Source organism: Haliaeetus leucocephalus, unplaced genomic scaffold, assembly GCF_000737465.1.
Source record: "Haliaeetus leucocephalus isolate CR32 unplaced genomic scaffold, Haliaeetus_leucocephalus-4.0 Scaffold417, whole genome shotgun sequence".
NCBI lineage: Eukaryota > Metazoa > Chordata > Aves > Accipitriformes > Accipitridae > Haliaeetus > Haliaeetus leucocephalus.
This window is the reverse complement of record NW_010972853.1, coordinates 2,304,679-2,322,215: the sequence shown is the minus strand read 5'-3', so window position 1 is coordinate 2,322,215 and position 17,537 is coordinate 2,304,679. Positions and strand designations below refer to the sequence as shown.

The 17,537-nt window shown below is 45.9% G+C and overlaps 3 protein-coding genes across 7 annotated transcripts in view; 2 read left to right on the top strand and 1 right to left on the bottom strand.

The window, feature by feature from the left end:
• The first annotated feature begins 404 nt into the window (after positions 1 to 404).
• Positions 405 to 11,030, top strand: PLEK2 (pleckstrin 2). The gene is made up of 9 exons (XM_010574189.1): positions 405 to 452; positions 3,112 to 3,276; positions 4,249 to 4,430; positions 5,162 to 5,253; positions 5,587 to 5,774; positions 6,293 to 6,394; positions 7,795 to 7,878; positions 9,038 to 9,116; positions 10,158 to 11,030. Exons 1-9 carry the CDS (start codon positions 405 to 407, stop codon positions 10,283 to 10,285), a joined length of 1,068 nt encoding a protein of 355 aa, XP_010572491.1. The 3' UTR covers positions 10,286 to 11,030.
• A 634-nt stretch (positions 11,031 to 11,664) lies between these two features.
• Positions 11,665 to 16,791, bottom strand: LOC104835924 (galectin-related protein A-like). The gene is made up of 5 exons (XM_010574188.1): positions 16,374 to 16,791; positions 13,950 to 14,038; positions 13,003 to 13,177; positions 12,450 to 12,634; positions 11,665 to 11,923 (listed from the first exon to the last, which is right to left on the bottom strand). The coding sequence occupies exons 1-4, from the start codon at positions 16,395 to 16,397 to the stop codon at positions 12,491 to 12,493; spliced, it is 432 nt and encodes a 143-aa protein (XP_010572490.1). The 5' UTR covers positions 16,398 to 16,791; the 3' UTR covers positions 11,665 to 11,923; positions 12,450 to 12,490.
• A 594-nt stretch (positions 16,792 to 17,385) lies between these two features.
• ZFYVE26 (zinc finger, FYVE domain containing 26) overlaps positions 17,386 to 17,537 on the top strand; it is a 49,830-nt gene continuing 49,678 nt past the window's right edge. For 3 of the 5 annotated variants that reach the window (XM_010574187.1, XM_010574183.1, XM_010574184.1), the window contains exon 1: positions 17,387 to 17,515. The gene's annotated coding sequence lies outside the window, so the exon portion shown is untranslated. Of the gene's footprint in view, positions 17,516 to 17,537 lie in introns of all 5 variants that reach the window. The other 2 variants (XM_010574185.1, XM_010574182.1) reach the window with 1 other exon arrangement.

Below are 17,537 nucleotides of genomic sequence, written 5' to 3'. Positions count from 1 at the left end.
AGCAGTAGAGTTGATTAGTCTGAAGTTTTGAGGGATGCAATTTCATAATTCTGCTTCTCCCTCCCATGCAATACCTGATTTGTCATCATGTGGCTGCTTATACTGGCTGGTGGGTTTTTGCTATACTAAATTCTGTGAAATTCTTTTGAGATCCTTTTTAGACTTCCCTTTGGTTTACTTCCCAGAGGGCAGGTAATGTATCAGAGCCAGCTCACTCTTTAACTAACGTCTCATAGGTAGGAAGAGAGGGAGAAAAAAAACAGGGAAGGGAGAGTACGTCACATTGGAGGAGGGGGGTAGCAATGAAAAATGAGCTTTCTTAAACAACTTGCATGCAGAGGGACAGGCTGCCAGGGCTCGGACGCTTCGTGGCGGGGGCTCAGCTCTCTTGCCTGCTGGCCACGATGCAGGAATCAGCTGGAGTCCTGAAGGAGGGCTTCCTCGTCAAACGGGTAAGTGCTCCGGTTCCCTTTCGTGCGGATCTGCTCAAACGTGGAAGCAGCCCCTGAGCAGGGACTGGATCGAGCCAGGGCTCACGGCAAGGCAGCCTGTTGGGCGCTGGGTTTGAGGGGGCTCCTGCCTGCTCCTGGGAAAGTTGGTCCGCCAGGTTTGTGCAGATGCCTGCCGGGGGAGCTGCGTGGACTGCAGGTGTTCACCACCCTCCCTCGAGTTTCCCTGCACTGGCATTTACCCAGAAGAAAATGAATTCGCTGTCAGGATTACTCAGTTAGGTATCAGAAAGCCAGTATGTCTGCACCTAGGGCACACCTCTGCAAACAGCACATTAAAAAACTACCTGGCTAATGGCTATGCGGCAGCAGTGGAAGCGGCTGTGGGAGGACAGAGAGAGGGAAGGTGTTTTTTTTACAGTCTCCTAAAATAGTTTGTGCTGCCTTTCGTGACCCAGCTGAGCAGGGCTTCCCATTTCATATGAGAGGATGGAGAACAGAGTACCCTTTTTGAATGGGGATCAGAGCAATGAAAACATAGAAACGGGTTTGAAATAACTTCTTTCTTCCACACCCCTCAAGCTGCACTGTAAGAAAGTTTTAGCCAAAATGTAGAGAAAAGAGCTGAAAGATGGTGTCACAGATTTCAGCTTTTCCAACATTTCTCCCTATAGGACCAAGTCAGTCCTAGCTGGGACACAAGAGGGCAACTTAGCAAGGGGCATAAACTGCTTTAAGTACCAAGACCCTGTCTCTATGACTAACAGGGTACTTGACTGCACACACAAAATGTGATTCAAAGGTTCAAAGCTTTGCCACGCCTTAGGAAATGCTTTTCTACAGTACGTGGCAGTGCTTCTGGTGCTAACATGAAGGTGATCCTGGTCAGGAGCTCTCCTGGCAGGGCTCCTGGCCAGCCAGCCAGTCAGCCAGCCGCTCGCCACGTGAAGCCATGCTCGATGCAGAGAAGGGCTGCACGGCCTGAGCTGTTCTTCAGCCTCCTGCCTGCAGCGAGAGCAGAGCAGTCCCAGCTCCTGCTCTCCTCTCTGGGCTACGGTTGTATCTTGTGGTGCTTAAGCAACTACTGAATTCAGGATGGGGAGCCAAGGCACCAAGTATGTGAGAGGATTAGGTTATCGGCAGCACACGGAGCTGTAACTGCCAGCAGTCCGTACAACATCACCAAGATACACAGTTTGATAGGAAGGAGACCACAAAGAAGATGACTAAAGGAAACAGGGAGAAGGGAACAAGGGTTCCAGAGAAAAAAAATTGAGGAAGGAGTGGGATCAGGTAAGAAAACAGAGCTTTCCTAAGAGGAGAGCAGAGGCAAGGAGATGATCTAAGTGCATTATAAATGAATTATGTATTGTAATGTATTATAAATGAAAAGTAAATGTGTGGAAGTCAGTCAGGTAAAGATGAAGAAAAAAAGATAAGGCAACCTCCTGAAAAAGAGGAAATCTCCAAGAAGGAAAGAAAAGACCCATAGCAAAGAACATACTCTCAGGAAAAATGGCTAAGGAACTTTACAACAGGTGAAAAAACCACTGAAGAAGGCAAAGGGAAGGAGAGAACAAACTCAAGTTAGATAAATTGTATTTAGTATAGACTGGGAGACATTCAATCTAAAGTGCCCTGGATTATAGAGACTCATTACCGCACCTTTTCTTGGAAATTGCTGGTTTTCCCCTTTACTCATAGAGAATTAATGAGCTTTGATTCTTGCCACAACTGGACTTTGCATGTTCCTTTCTTCTAGCTATGCCCACGCTCTCCCAGGTGTCAGAACTTCTCTACCCAGTGCTTCGCCTGTTGGCTGTAATGCTCCATCGCCTGTAGAAATGCAAGTCAGCTCCCCGCCCTGCAAAGCTGGTCCTGATGCTGTCAGGATGGAGCCTGTCAGTGCCAGCCCTCGCTGGGTTTGCTCTCCTGTACAGCTGGACTAAAGAGAGCTGGGGACTGTTTACAGAGGGGAAAAAAGAGGTTTTGTCTGTGTTCTGGTATAAGCCAGGAGGCATTCGACAGCAGCCTGCATTCTGTCTTTTGCCATTAAAAAGCCTATTTCCTTTCCAGGAAAAAGCAGCACAGGGAATGTTTTAGCCCAGGAGACTGGAGACAGGTAGGATAGAAATAAACCACTCATTAGCAGTAAGAGGGAATGTAAAGAAAAGCCAATTCACCCAGCAAAGCACTTTCAAAACCACTTGGCACCTACAGCCACATCAAAATGACAAAGGACAAAACACATACAACACCACTCAGGGTGACTGGGGAGGAGTTTGTCTCCGAGAGCCTTCACACGTTTTGGATTTAGTCCTGTTCCTGCCTGGTGCCATCAGCGGGGGGGTGTGCACCTAAATGATGGCCTTTTGAGATAATTCGTGTGAGCTTTTGCAACAAACAATTCTTGCCAGCAAAGATATCCTTGCTGGAGAAAGAGTAAAGCATGTTTCTATTGCTCCATGATTTTATAGTGATGGAGCTGTGCTATTTTGTGACTGAAAATGTGTATTTCAGGGAGAACATGATGACTTCTTGTGTATCTTTTCATACAGTTTCTTATTAGTTTATGGTATTTTCACACAAACCCCCAAAAGAAAATACGGTCATTTCTCAGTGCTGGTATTAAAGTTAGCTATGTGGATTTCTTCCCCTCTAGGGACATATCGTTCGTAACTGGAAAGTAAGATGGTTCGTTCTGCTTCAGGATAAGCTGCTGTATTACAAAATTGAAGGAGGCAAGAAGGAGCCTTCTCCAAAGGGCAGGATCCTTTTGGATGGCTGCACTATTACTTGTCCATGCCTGGAATATGAGAACAGACCGGTATGACTGGAAAAATGTATCCCTTCTCAATGACATTCACTTCCTAACTTCTCCCTAGTATCTTCCTCTCCTCCTGACTTTTTTGATTACTGCAACCATATCGCTGGGGTATTTCCAGAATTAGGCCCCGCCAAAAGCAAGCTGCCATTAGCAACGTAACCAGGACAAGCAAAGAACTCCCTCATTGTGTCTTTGCTGTTCCCTGTGCCCAAATTTGAGTCACAGCCATTAACAAAAAAAAAAAAAAACACCAAAACCACCCCCACACACACAGTGGCAAGAATAAATGCAAGTGCATCAGCCCAGCTGTGTGTGGAGGGAGGACATGGACAGCTCAATAAAATCTGAGGAGGATGGGAAAAAAGGGAAACTTATCATCTGTGGTAGTTGCCTTAAACCATGGCTGTTTCCCTGGGGTGCTCCTGGGCAGCCAAGTCAGACTCCTTTTTCCTTTGCCAATGGGACATTGCTGCTGTGGAAAGTTTCAAGCAAGAGGGCTCTGGAAGGGAAAGAGCCTCCTGCGCTTCTCCGCTCACCCGTGGGTAGCGGCAATGCAGACTTCCCCTGAGTGGGGCCAGAAAGGAAGTTACTCTGGAAGTTGCTGACTGTTTCAGTCCAGTGAGAGTGTGTAGTTGTTCAGAAACTAGAGATCTAGATGTGAAAATCTCCATAGTCAGCAGCACACTCCTATGTAATCCAGTATCTGGGTGGTCTACTCTCTTTGAAGTACCACAAGGTCCATGCATGCAAACCATGCTTGTAACTGAAACCCCAGGGATTTGAGGTGGGGGGAAGCAAAAAAACCCCAGAGTTATGCCCAGCATTCTTCTGGCCAAGAATTGCTCTGCACTGCTCAGGTGGGATGCCATATCAGACTTCCTTTTGTCACTTGGGCCAGTGGTTAAAGATGCAAAATGCAAGTGGAGGACAATAGCTAAATGTTGTTGTTGCTTTGCACTTCTTTCTCCACAGCTACTCATCAAACTAAAGACAAAAACCAATACAGACTATTTCCTTGAATGTTGCTCCAGGGAAGAGCGAGACTCTTGGGCTTTGGACATCACTGGAGCTATTCATGCTGGTCACCCAGTACAAGTACAAGAGCTTCACAGGATGAAGAACTCTTTCAAACTGCTAGAGAATATCAGCCTCCAGTAAGTGTGTATGGTTTCTCCTCCTGCTATTGCTGTAGTTTGCAAAGCACCTGAGCTGATGTGTGTGGAGGGTTAAGGGAAGCTCCTCTCTGCACAGATCTGCTCCTGTGTAGCCAGGAGCCTCTAAACTGGCTGCTCTGCTCTAGGTTTGCAGATACTTTTGCCAGGGCATGGGAATGTGCTTTTTCTTGACCATCATTTTTTAGGAGTTCTGCATGGGCACCTCACTGCTGGCTTGAAGACCTTCCTAGTCAGCTGCAAAGGTTCTCAATGGGGAGATGAATTACCTCAGAAGATGTGATGTCAGGAAAAGACCGGGCGATGACATTGTTTATGCCGTGTTGGTGAGCTTTCAAAGCTGGTAGCTAGAATCCAGACTAGGATTTTTAGGGTGCATCATGTTAAACAAGAGGAAACAGAGAACTGATTAAGAAATAGGAAAATGGCATTAATTTGGTTTGTGTTGAGAAGGTAAATGGAAGCTGACTACAGCTCAGTTTGAAGTGCTTTAAATTGAAAGATACTCTGTGAGGCAGCTTGTTTAGTGCTGCTATTGGGAGAATAAAGTTTTCCTATACCGTACTTAGGACAAAACTTCTGGAGGGGTATCTAGGCTGTTTCCCATCTTTATGTTGGTAATCATGAGGATATCCCAGGCACTGACGGAAGTATGTGGCAATTTCTGCCTGTCTTTCTATTCTACTAACATTGTCCTGTGCTCTCTTTTACAGCCACATAGTGGAGAGGATGTGTGACAGCAGTACTGGAATTAAGCTGACCCGCAACTTGGAGCAAGGCAACAGATACAAAGAGACCTTCACAGGTATACCTACTGCAGGCAAAGAGCTTCCTCGCATCTGACACGCCATGTTGCAGAGGCAAGGGAGCTACTGTCCTGCCTTCATGGTGGGATCAGTTGGGGCCCAGTGGAAAGTAGTGGTGCAGCCAAGCTCTCCACCACCTTTCTCTCTTGCTCTTTGGATATATGGAAGCACATGTAGGACCCCACACTTTTGGTCAGCCTTGCACTTCATTGACAGTATTTGTGGTGGTGTCAAAATGTTTCGGCAAATGATGACCTGCGTAGCAGGAGACCATCTGTCTCGCCTTGGAAGAACATGTTGTCTTGGTACGAGAGCTGCCTTTCTCCCCGTAGGTTCTGCCCTGGTGGACTGGCTCATCTCCAATAGCTTTGCTGTGTCACGATTCGAGGCCGTCACCTTGGCATCCATGCTGATGGAGGAGAACTTCATCAAGCCCGTGGGGGCCCGCAGCACTGAGGCCACACGCTACAGCGACCTGTCTGAGCAGTTCCTCGACGACTCCACCGCACTGTACATGTTTGTAAGTGACACAGCTGCCAAGAGACACCTCCTCTGCCCCTCATCACACGCTTGGTTTGGGGCAGTGGTAAAGGGGACGCGCACAGCGTGCAACCAGAGGTGAAACATGCAGGCTATGAAAGCAAACATAGAAGGAGCAGCTCTAGGCTTTTAGGAGTACTAACATTTGCACTTTTGCTGCAGACAAACAGCTACATGGATATGGCCGGATCTACAAATTACCTAATTAGGCATGAAAAGGGGTGTGTCCCTTGAGCGTAGTGCTGTGTCTGCATTTAACGGAGGCCGTGCTGTAGTTACGCGAAAACTCAAGGCCACTGTGCGTATGTAGGCTTTACAGCTGTAATTTGTTGCTTGTAAATCTTGGACATACAAAGCTGAGCAGCAGCGCTGCAGAATAGAATTGGCTTGGGAAATATGAGCTAAAAACAGCTCAAGGAAAATAAAATGCAGAACTTTGTACTTGAAAGTGTGTTTAGGTTAAAAAGAAAAGTGGAATCATATTTTCCCTATTTGCAGGCTGAGAGCAGTAAGAAAAAGAGCAGTTCCAAGGAAGAGCTACAATTTAACATCTCTGAATTAAGAGGCACAATTGTGAAGCAAGGATTCTTAGTGAAACAGGTAAATACAGTCTTTTAACCTTCACTGGGAAACAGGAAAAATGACAACTCTTAGGGCTTCCTAGAGAAGATTTATATGAGCAGGGCCAGCAGAGCTAACGTGCCTGTCAGTACTACTATCAGGGATCGTGTGGTGAAGAATATCGAGTTATAAAGAAGAAGTGAGCTATGGAACTTGCTGCTCAGGCAGGATTAATTGGATATTCTGTATATATTGAGTGTACACTGAAAGGTATAAAATAGTATCAAAAGCAAAAGTCCCACACAAACTCCAAATCCCACCAGGGGTGTTACATTCACTTCCAAGCAGATCCACTGTTCCTCTGGTTTAACCTATCCCATCCAGGTTGTGTGAGCAGCTATGATGTTCTGCTGGCCACGGACAAATTTCAAAGCCGAGTAGATTGATTTTTGCATGAAGTGGACATTTACCTGTGGACAGTCACTCATGTACACGTGGATGCTGTGCTGGTGGTGAGACCTGTTTTCTTTGGGCACAGTTACCTGTCGGCAGTAATTGTTTACAGGATTCCACCCTTAATCTGCAAGATTTAGTTTCTGGCCCTTGCTACGAACAAGATGAGGATCAATCACGCTGTTTCAAAGCATAATGCAGCCACCTGCAGACAGAAGGAACCCTATCTGCACCGCGTGGCCCGTTTCTACTCTGGAGCTTTGTACCCTGAGCTGTGATTTTAGTGTTGTGCAAACTGGATCATCAGATGCTCCCCAACCCTCCTTCCTTCCAGCTGCCAGGGTGCAGCGAGGGTTGGCGGACCACTGGGTGCCAGGAGCTGTTGGGGGATCCCTATGGGGCTGGCAGGGCAGCCCCCTCATCACCACAGCACGTGAGAGCTGCCCAGGAGCCTCATCCCATGGCCAGCAGCAGTGAGGGGCAGCCCCCAGCGGCCCCAGCCCGAGGCTGGCCCTGACCCCCAGCACCAAACCTCCAGGAGGGGGGATGATGCTCTCGGGGCCTGGCACGGGCTTGCGGTGCTGTTCTGCACTGTCAGCAGCTGAGGGGACTGGGGCGAAAGAGTGAAGAGCTGCAGAAGGACCTGACATAATCCCTCAGAGCATGCACAGCACGGGGTTTTAATCTAAGACCTATATTTAATCTGAAATTAAGAACAGGAATCAGTGATATAATCACTCGGTCCTGTCACTCTGCTTTCTTGGTTCTCAGCACAAGGAAGGGAGAGAGGAAGGATTATCAATGTATGAAGAAAGATGTTAAACAGAAAATCCTGGGAGTTACCAAGACGTCAGAAAAGATTTTTCTCTATTGGCTCCAAACCCTCTTTTTTTCAGTACCTGTTTAGATCTCCCCTACAGCCTGCAGGAAAATGGCCATTTCAGGAGATATTTACTGGTGGTAACTTTAGTTATTCTGTTTTGCAGGGCCACAAGAGGAAAAACTGGAAGGTGAGGAGGTTTGTTTTGAGAGCTGATCCTGCTTTTTTGCACTACTATGACCCCACTAAGGTATGTGAGTGCGGAGTTACTACCCCCAGAAATCCTCTTACAGACCTAAACATTATAATGAAAATACAATTATGCTGTAAATACTTCTCTCACCCAAATTTCCTTTCAGGTTCCTCTACCCATTTCCTGGGGAATAAGACCTCTCTTGCCTTACCCTGGGAGGTTGTCCCTTGCAGGGATTTTCTGTCCCTGCACCTTCCCTCCTGTCTTTTCCGCAGTGAGATTCCTTTTCCTTAGCCGAGGGGCAGAAGTCTTCTTGGGACTGGTCTTTTGCTGTACCCACACAGTCTGGGACCATGGTCCTGCAGGGATTCTTCCCGCGCTGTGATCTTCCTGGGCTGACATCCCACCACTTGAGGGTCATAATGCTATGGGGATTTTTTACATTCTTATTCCAACATCGAATAGGGTTTCCTTGATGCCAAAGTATTTATAGGAATTTCTGCTACTCAGTTTTAAACTTGCTCAGGGAATAGTAAAATTTATCTTCATGGATATAATAATCAATTTGAGCAACCCAGAATGGCATGTGGATCCATCAGCCCTAGATGTATAGGGTACCACAAAGCCCAACAGGTTGCTAAAAGAACATGTACAGAAATGCTTTATGTGACTTTTAAAGAAAACACAAACAACATAACAGTGAAAAGAGCTTATGGAGCTGGTTCATTTTTTGTTGTCTGTTTCTTTGTGGTTTTTTTTTGTGCTGCAACTCACCCTTGCAATGCTATAAACTCAAAGTGCAGAACCTGTAGATCAGACAAGAGAACCAGCCTACTAGTGGAAAGAGTCAAATTTTTCCCATACAGTCTCAGTGAAAAGCAGCAAGTGAAAAACTTGCAGAAATATATATATTTTTTTAATATGGGTTGTTACTGATAAGACTATACATAAGTTTGAAATGTGATTGTTAGCCTACCCTTGTGCTTTTAATTGATCTCCACCATTCCCAGCTACATCAGAGAAACATCTGAGACTGAAACAACATAGTAATTCATTTAATTACTTGTCCTAGTTGACTTCTCTTGTGACATGGATGTTTTATATCTGGAAAGACTGGTATTACATCTCCACCTTCATAAAAATAATTGATGTGCTCTTGGAAATTATTCTAATGATGATATTTTCCAGATAAGCCTCATTTCCTTTTTCTTTGCAGGAAGAAAACAGGCCAGTAGGTGGATTTTCTCTTCGTGGCTGTCTTGTCTCAGCTCTGGAGGACAATGGTGTCCCAGCAGGTAAGCACGAGCCTCTAAACTTTCATACATACATATTTATGCCATAGCAATACAGTCTTTGGGTGTGGGTTTGTGTGCACGGCTGTCTGTGTGCACAAGTGGGCTGGTCTTTCCTCTCCCCTTGCAAGCAAGGGAAGGGGCATATCATAAAAAAAAACCATACTGCTGGGCTGCCCATACCAGAGGGGATTTTTTTAGTGGTATTTCCACTTATCTTGGGTGTTCCCCTTTTTATGGGCTTTTCTCAGTCAGATGACCTCTGAGACAGTCCTAAGACACTGTTTAATATTCCAGAGTTAACAGACAAAGAGGAAATGCCTTCTTTTTGGATTTTGTTTAACTCAAAGTCTTGAGGCATCCCCTGATGCCATCCCTCTTGTGTGTGTCCTCTCTGCTTATGCTATTACCTTTTCCTTTTTGATCTGCTAGAACCCAAATGTAGGGGAGACACAAAGACAGCAATACAAAAACCAGTTCTGCTAGTGAATATGCTTAGCTTAGGCATTTGTCTAGAACCTCAGCCACACAGATAAGCGTTTCTGCTGTTAAAGCAATTTATTTTTAAACAGTAAGCACAACGTGTGGATCTCAAATAGGGAGCATCTTTCCAAAGACAAAAGACAGGGTCTGAAAAAGATATGGTCCAGGGTTGGGTGTCGTGATGAACACAACAGCTCCTTGCTAAGAGAAAGCCAAAGGTGGGCAGGAGCAAATCAAATCTACCACTCAAACTGGTAGGGTGTTCATCCCTGCATTGTATAACTCAGGTAGGATTCTCTATCTAAACAGTGGCTATTTTATATATGATGCATAGTACACAGTAGTTCATACACCCTATGTGAGGGATGTCTGTCCTATATCTTTATTTTGCAGAAGGGAAATCAAAGACACAAGATCTTTACATGTCTTATCCATAATGAAATGGAAAAGTCTGATACCCTAATTCACTAAATTAAAATTCTTCCCTATGAAGCTTCATATCTGCCACAAAGCACTTCTCTGTGCACCTTCCTAATTTGTCATATTTTTTTTTCTTTGCAGGAGTGAAGGGCAATGTGCAAGGCAACCTCTTCAAAATCATCACCAAAGATGACATTCATTATTATATTCAGGCCAGCTCCAAGGCAGAGCGAGCACAGTGGATTGAGGCAATCAAACCACTGACATGAGTAAGGTGGACTCCAAGCCAAATGACAAGTCACATTTGTGAGAAAGTTTCCTGCTCTCATTGTCTGGGAGTGTTGTTTTTCCCTTAGATAGTCTCTTTTTGTTATTTGTATTGCCATAGCACCTAGCAATTCCTAGCAGACCAGCATCCTAGGTGCCCAGGAGTCATGTAGATCCAGAATAATTCCCCACCAACAACGACCTAACCAAGAGAAAAAAGACAACAGGTGGATACAGACAAATGGGGCTTTACAAAGAAACAATGAGATATAATATTCCAAGATGGAAAAAAAGAATTCTTTCGTACAAGTATTCAGTCTATATCTGACAGATCCAGGTTGTGCTTTATCCTAAAGCAGAAATATCTTGCTCCTTTCCCCTTTATAAAGGGGCTCATAAACTTAATTAGTTAAGACTGGCTGAATCAAAGTCATGAAAGGTCCTGGTGTCTGAGGCTGCGTTTCTTGGTATACCACAAGAGTCTTGTGCTAAGCCACAACCCAGCTGCCAGGAAAATCACTATTGCAAGACAAACCAGGGGTCTGTCTGTCCGTCTGCTCTACCATTTGATTCTCTGTTAGGCTGGAAAAGACCAAAGGATCGTCCTCTCCAGTATACAGATTATTCTTGTGCTGGTAATGGCCCATAGCAGTACAGGATCCTGAGTATCAAATCAGACCAGCAGCAGTTATTCCAGACAATTGCTGGTGCTGAATATACTGGAAGAAATCACTCAGCCATAAAAGCAGACATTTCCTCCTGATTATCACCATTAAGTCCATTTATGTGGAGTACCATTGGGACTGAGAACTCTTAACAGCAGTTCTGACTATTGCTTTTTCTATTTTAAGCCATTACATTTTCCACTATTTGCCTAGTAAACTTGACTTTGATGTCATTACATATAAAAAAAAAAATGCAGTGCATTTCAATCTCCTGTGCTCTTTAGACACAATTTTTCTCAGAGGGCAGTTTGAGTATATGAAAATAATGGTTTCATACACTGTAAATTTAGATTTATACAGAAACTGAGACATTCTCCACAACACCAGAGGATAGGATAGAATGTATGAGATGATTAAAACACCAGTCCAGCCTGCTGATATACTATTTTAATAAAATTCCTTGTGTTATCTGAGTACCTGTATCTGACAGCCAGACTCTGCAGAGCCTCCAAAAGCCCTCTGAAGACAGCATCTTATATATCTTCCCTGAAGTCACAGAGGAATTTGATAGCTCTCTACCCACAGAACCACCTCCTTGCAGATTTTTTTGTTCTCTGAGTTATGTACTGAAAAAAAAGTCTCTTCATCTGGAGACTTTCCCCTTCATCTTGCGTTATAACCAACCAGACAGAGCCAAAGGCAGCAGCTATGATATATGCTTATATATGTATTAGAATAGCCATGTATTTAGGACTTTTTTTGTAAATCTACAGCAATGAAATAACAGCACAACACTCACATGCATTCAAATATTTAATAGAGCTGGTAAAGAAGTTTGCCAGCAAAGATGCAGTTTTAATTAGATACAAAAATGGGCAATGCAGTTTCAGCTACAGATACCATTTCCTAGGGCTGGTCCAGAGAAGACTGTGAAGTCCACAGCTGTTGAAACCTTTCAATTCACGAGAACGCTACCTGCAAGAGAGAGGGATGCTCGTAAGGCATTTATTGTTCTGTACTGGGAAGCACAGATGGCATTGTGCTGATTGAGCAGAGCTTCCAGGAAAAGCAATTCTCTCCTGATAACATGAGCCTTGCTGGGGCCCACCAGACTCCCTTATTCACTTGTAAGAAAATCTCCTGCTTCTCTTTTCTCAGTCCCACCACCTGCATACTGCCCAGTTCTAGTCACAAGGGTAACAGCCACCCCACCATAGAGGACTGAGCTCCAGCAGCTGGCATGCCTGAGGTGTTAGGGGACCATGAGGATGTGAGATACTGCATAGCATCATAAATCTTGCAGTTTGGGAGGCCAAAAGAGTATCTCAGTAAAGGCTCTCTGATTTACCTGGAGCAGCCATAGCTCTGCGATTGCTGAGTGTGTATGAGGAAAAAAAGGTGTATATTTTAAACACATCAGCAAATTAAAAAGATACAGTTCCCACTCTCCAGAACCAGCCAGGGGAAAATGATAAAACATTTCTCAGACAGGAGAAAGTACATTTGCCTCTGTCCTGTGGTGCCATTGTGGCCTCCTTTTTTTCAAGCCACTTTGGTAAGCTTGATGTCCCCTGAGATCTGCAAAGCTTTCACCAAGTTCAGGGGCTGAATGCGGTGAGTGAAGTCACAGAGCTGCCGTCCATCAAGCAAGACTCGTATTTGCTGGTGTTCACATAAGAGCTCCATCTGCAATGGAAAAGGACAGGGGAGGGTGTTAGAGATCAGCAGCAGAGTTGATTTCACCAGCATGGACTTAGAACCCCATGTGATGGTGATAGTGAAGCACAAAGTCTACCAGTTCTTCTGAAATGCCCCTAACAAATAACCTACCCTTTGCTGAGATGATACTATAAAGCTCCTTATAGTGAGTCCTCTCACTAAGACTAGAGAAAGGAATGGATCTCTCCCACTGGGGCTTGAACTGTTGCTCTCTGTGCCACACTAGACTAGTTAACCTGGCAATGTCAATAGTTAGCTGTTTGTGGTCATATATGTAGCTTTCAGCCTTTTTCCCCTCCTTTTCTCCACCCTATTCATAGTAACCCAAAAATTACCTTAAACGTGTCGCCTGCTGTAAATGGGAAGTAGGGAATAGTCTTCTCTTCTCTTCCCCATTTCCCAGCAATTCGTGCATTTCGGGTGATGGATTTGTCACTAAAGTTAACTGTAAATAACAGCCCAACATCTTTGTTTGCATCCACTGGATCACAGAGCAGAGTCACTGAAAAGCTGAAAAAACAATTAAATGACTGGGACTTTCAGAAATGTGACAGGACATGGTGAACACGGCAGATGCCTATAAAGACGACAGACAGCCATTGATTCCTTGTTAGACTGAAACACGGGACTTCTACAGGCTTAGAAGCTACAGAAAGGGATGAGAACAGGCTTGTCTTTGTTTCTCCTCCAGTTTCCAGTAGGATGCTAGTGACTTCTGATGTTGCTTTCCCTCTCTTGTGACTGAAATCAAACCAACATTTGTGCATGAGCCAATTCTAATTTGTGTCCTAAAAAAGGTTATGGCAAAATCTTCACCAGTGGAAGCACTGGAGTTGATCACTGTAGATGCAAAGAAGTGTAATGGTAAGCTTAGTTGCTGTCACCCAGGTTAAACACAGCAATGAACCTGCACCTCCTGTGCCAAAGCCACTGATTTTTAAATGGTGTTGATTCCAGCCTGCAGCAGACAACCAAGATGCAGGTTCAGAATTCCACCTCTTCTTGGAGGAGAAATGCCACTTGCGTGCCCCCTCTGGTTCACATTAGATAAGGGCAAGGAGTAGAAAATCCTGACAGGGCAGTCAGAAAGGCTGAACAGTGAATTCTTTCTTGCCCTTTTTATCTTGGTCTAAGAGCAGGAAAATTAAAGCAAGCCGTAAGTTATGAATCTGTTTGACTTTCTTCCTCCAAAGAGCACAGACCCTCAAGAAATCTTTTGAATTTAGAAGACAGGTAGGAGCATGTATGACAGGGTGAAGCCCCCCCCAGCCCCTTCACCTACCTCTTGGGGTTGGAGTGTACCATTCCTATGACCGTGAGTTTCATGGCTGGTCTCAGGCCACCTTTGATTTCACCAACATACTGCTCCACCTGCAGGGAACAGTGAAAATGTGCTGCAGTAGGTCATGCTGCGGGTAAACCAGTTTTAACAGCTGCTTTGGTCACCTCATATAACTTGATTTTATTTTTACGTGTACAAAAGAACTTAAAAATACTTCCAGCCTAAAGTACTTCCTGCACATTTGATACAAATTCTGTTGGTGCTGGTATCTGAGGCGAGCGAGAGGGCCACCATAACCAAATGACTGGTAACGAGGTGTCGGCTGCCTGACAGGACTGCCGGCTCCGGTGGGCAGTTTCTGACCCAAACCGCCGTCAGTAAGATGAGTGGCCGCTGTCGGTGCTCTCCCTGACAGATATGTGTGACTGATGACCCTGACGGCATGCCTCAGGTGGCTCTGGGAACAGCCACCACTGACTTCAGGTGACTGACACCAGTCCCCAAGACCAGAGCAGGTCCTGCAAGCGCCGCGGTGACCCACACATCTCGCGAGTGACAGGACCCAGGCAGCTGGGTCCGAGCCAGTGACGGCTGCGATGGTCTAACGACACAACAGATCTGGGTGCAGCGCTCCATGCAGCAGATCAAAAGCTCTGTGGCAGCATGATGCAGAGCGCAGACTCCATGTGAACTTACTCTGCCAGCTCAAAGTCATTAACAGATTTCGGCAGGCTAACTTGACACCAGGAGGCTTTACACCGAGCCAGGTAGCCTCTGTCCTCCGCCATAAGAGCACAAAGCTAGCGTAGATGCTGCCCCGCCATTGCACGTTGACAGAAACGCAACCGTGTTTTCACAGCTGATCCCAGTCACGCTTGTCCCCATCACTTTTTCAAAGCCAGATAATGGCTTCTCGGTGGATCTACTTTTGTCCCCACAGAGACCTGTAGTTGCAAACTCCACCCAAAGATCAGAGCTACATTTACTTGCTACAGGTAATTCTCTGACAGTTTTGACACTCAGTGGAGAAACTAATACAGGCAATAGTTGACATGGAAAAATAAGAGAGAGAGCTTGGAAACAAGCGATAGGGACATTTTGAGACTTCAGTTTCAGAAATGGCTTTAAAATGTAAATGCCAGAGTACCACAGCGTAGCATGTAATCGCTCCCTGTGCAGATTCACTTAGTAAGAAGCTGCCATAAACCACAAAGTGTTATTAGCAATTTGCGTAACACTGATAATATTCCAAGGCAATGCACAGCAGACCCTATTTTAGATAAAAGCATTTTATCGTTCCAGTGTTCCAAGGTAAAAATGCAGACATTTTTTGCTAGATGACCTGCACAATATATGTATGATTTAGTATTTTGACTATGAGAAGCACTACATCAGCATGGAAACCCACAGACTTCTGTTGACAGCAAATGAGCTTCCATTCAAGTGTAAGTTGCTATGGCTATTTCATACGTATTTCTAAATTTTGGAAAATATAACCAATGTTAGCTTTTTAAATTATTGAATGCCAGCTTGCTTAATGGAAACACAAATTCAAGATGAAAAATGTTTTGCTTATACTCCATTTCCTAATTTCAATATACTAGTTATATTTTCTGCTAAGATGACCTTACACAATTTATTTTCCCACCTTGATATTTACATCCATCCACCTTTACAGCTTCACAGATATATTAATGAACCTCTAATTCCTAACAAAGCCGATGTTGGATGAAATTAATTTAAAAGTACCTTAAAAAATGACAGCACTACTGCTGGTTGATAATAATGTCCATTTACCCTTGCAGAAGTGGGCAGGTGACTCGAGTAGGTATGTTTTGAACTTTGTAACAACAGAAAAGCGCCAACCGCCTGAGATGTCTTATGTGAGGGAGCAGCTCCTCAGGTAAGTAGTCTGACTGTAAGGAGATACTTTAAACTGGATAAAGCAGTTAGAGAGTGGATAATAAGCATAAAAGATCCCAGGCTAAATGAACTTCATCCTCATAGGTCCTGTGTCCCACTAAAGCTCATTCCTTGCCTACACAAGAGACAGATACAAAATAATATCCCAAATTGAAAGTCCACGTTGAGAAATTGCTTGCACAGAGCTGCACCGTGGTAAGCACCATCATTAAAGGCACAAGGAATCAGAACTGAACAGATCAAACGACGACCACATGGTTTCAACATTTACAGCTCGTCCAGCATGGCTGAAGTTCAGAGGTATGACTACCCACGCACCGTTTCTCTGCCGACATTGAGTTGACAGGACAGGTGAGCGCTCAGGATGCCGTAGGAGGTAATGGTACAAATTCCTGCAGCATCTTATGTGGCTCATCGGTGGGTCCCAGCACGTTCACACAGACATAGCCCCCTTCCCGTATTTTCCATTCAGGAGCCCTGGGGACTCACTCGGTCACTTACTTTGGGACACCTCTCCTCTGTCATCACCGCTCTGCCCTCTTACACTTGCCTCCACCGCAGCAGTCCTCGGAAGAGTTTTTGTTTTGTGTGTTAGGACAAAAGCAAACAAAAAGCCCGGAATAAAGGGAGGATGTTCGGGGGGGGCTTATCTCTGCCAAACACCGGCTGGACACCACCCAGCCGAGCAGCTGAGTCACGGCCCTCTGCGCCTCGTCCCACTGGGGGAAGCTTACGACAGTAACACGGCCGGTGTGGGTGCGAGGGCAGGGCGACTGCAAGGGTGGGCAGGCCCCCGCTGCCCCGCTCAGGACTGCCTGGCAAGCCGGTGCCTGTAGCTGTGTTTGTATCTATACCGACACATTTTTATGGAAGTGTTTGAAATTATGTCTGTGCATAACACACTGTATCTGCACGTGCCACAGATATAAATAACATGTCACTTATTTTTTTTATGCCGTTTCTGTCCTCTCTCAAAGGGGTAAATATATATAGAACTTAGATCCCTATACAGACCTACATATATAGAGTGAGGTATGCATATAGGGTTATACACATATACAAGGGTAAACACACACACACACGTATGTATATATCCCTATATGATACCCCTCTCTCTCTACGTGTGTTTGTAGCTGTATATAATATACGTCCATACAGCCTCCCCCCGAGAGCCGGCGCACAGACCCCCCCGCCCTACTCCCGCTCACGGCGCCCGCCGGTGCCGGGGCCAGCGGCACGCCGCGGAAAAGGGCTGCAGGGGGGCGGTCCCACTGCGCGCCAGGGGGCGGAGCTTCGGGCGGAAGCCAATCAGAACCACGAGAGGCCCGAGCACGGGGCGGAGCTGGCGTGCGGTAGGAGGAGGCCGCGGGGCGTGCCGGTGGGCGGAGACGGGCGTGGCTAGCGGGGAGGGCGGGGCTTGCGCTGCCGGGGTTCCCGAGGCGGTGTCAGGCGCCCCAGAGGAAAATGGCGGTTTATTTACATTCTGCTCCAGCTCGGCCAATGGGCGGGCGTCTGCCCGCGTGCCCGCCCGGCGGCGCGGTCAGCTGAGGCGGCGCCCAAGATGGCGGCGGCGAGGACTGGCGTTGCCGGGGCGGTGCAGTAGAGCTCAGCGCCGCCGGGCTGGCCGCCTCCTGCCCCGTCAGGTAACGCGGACCGCGCCAGGAC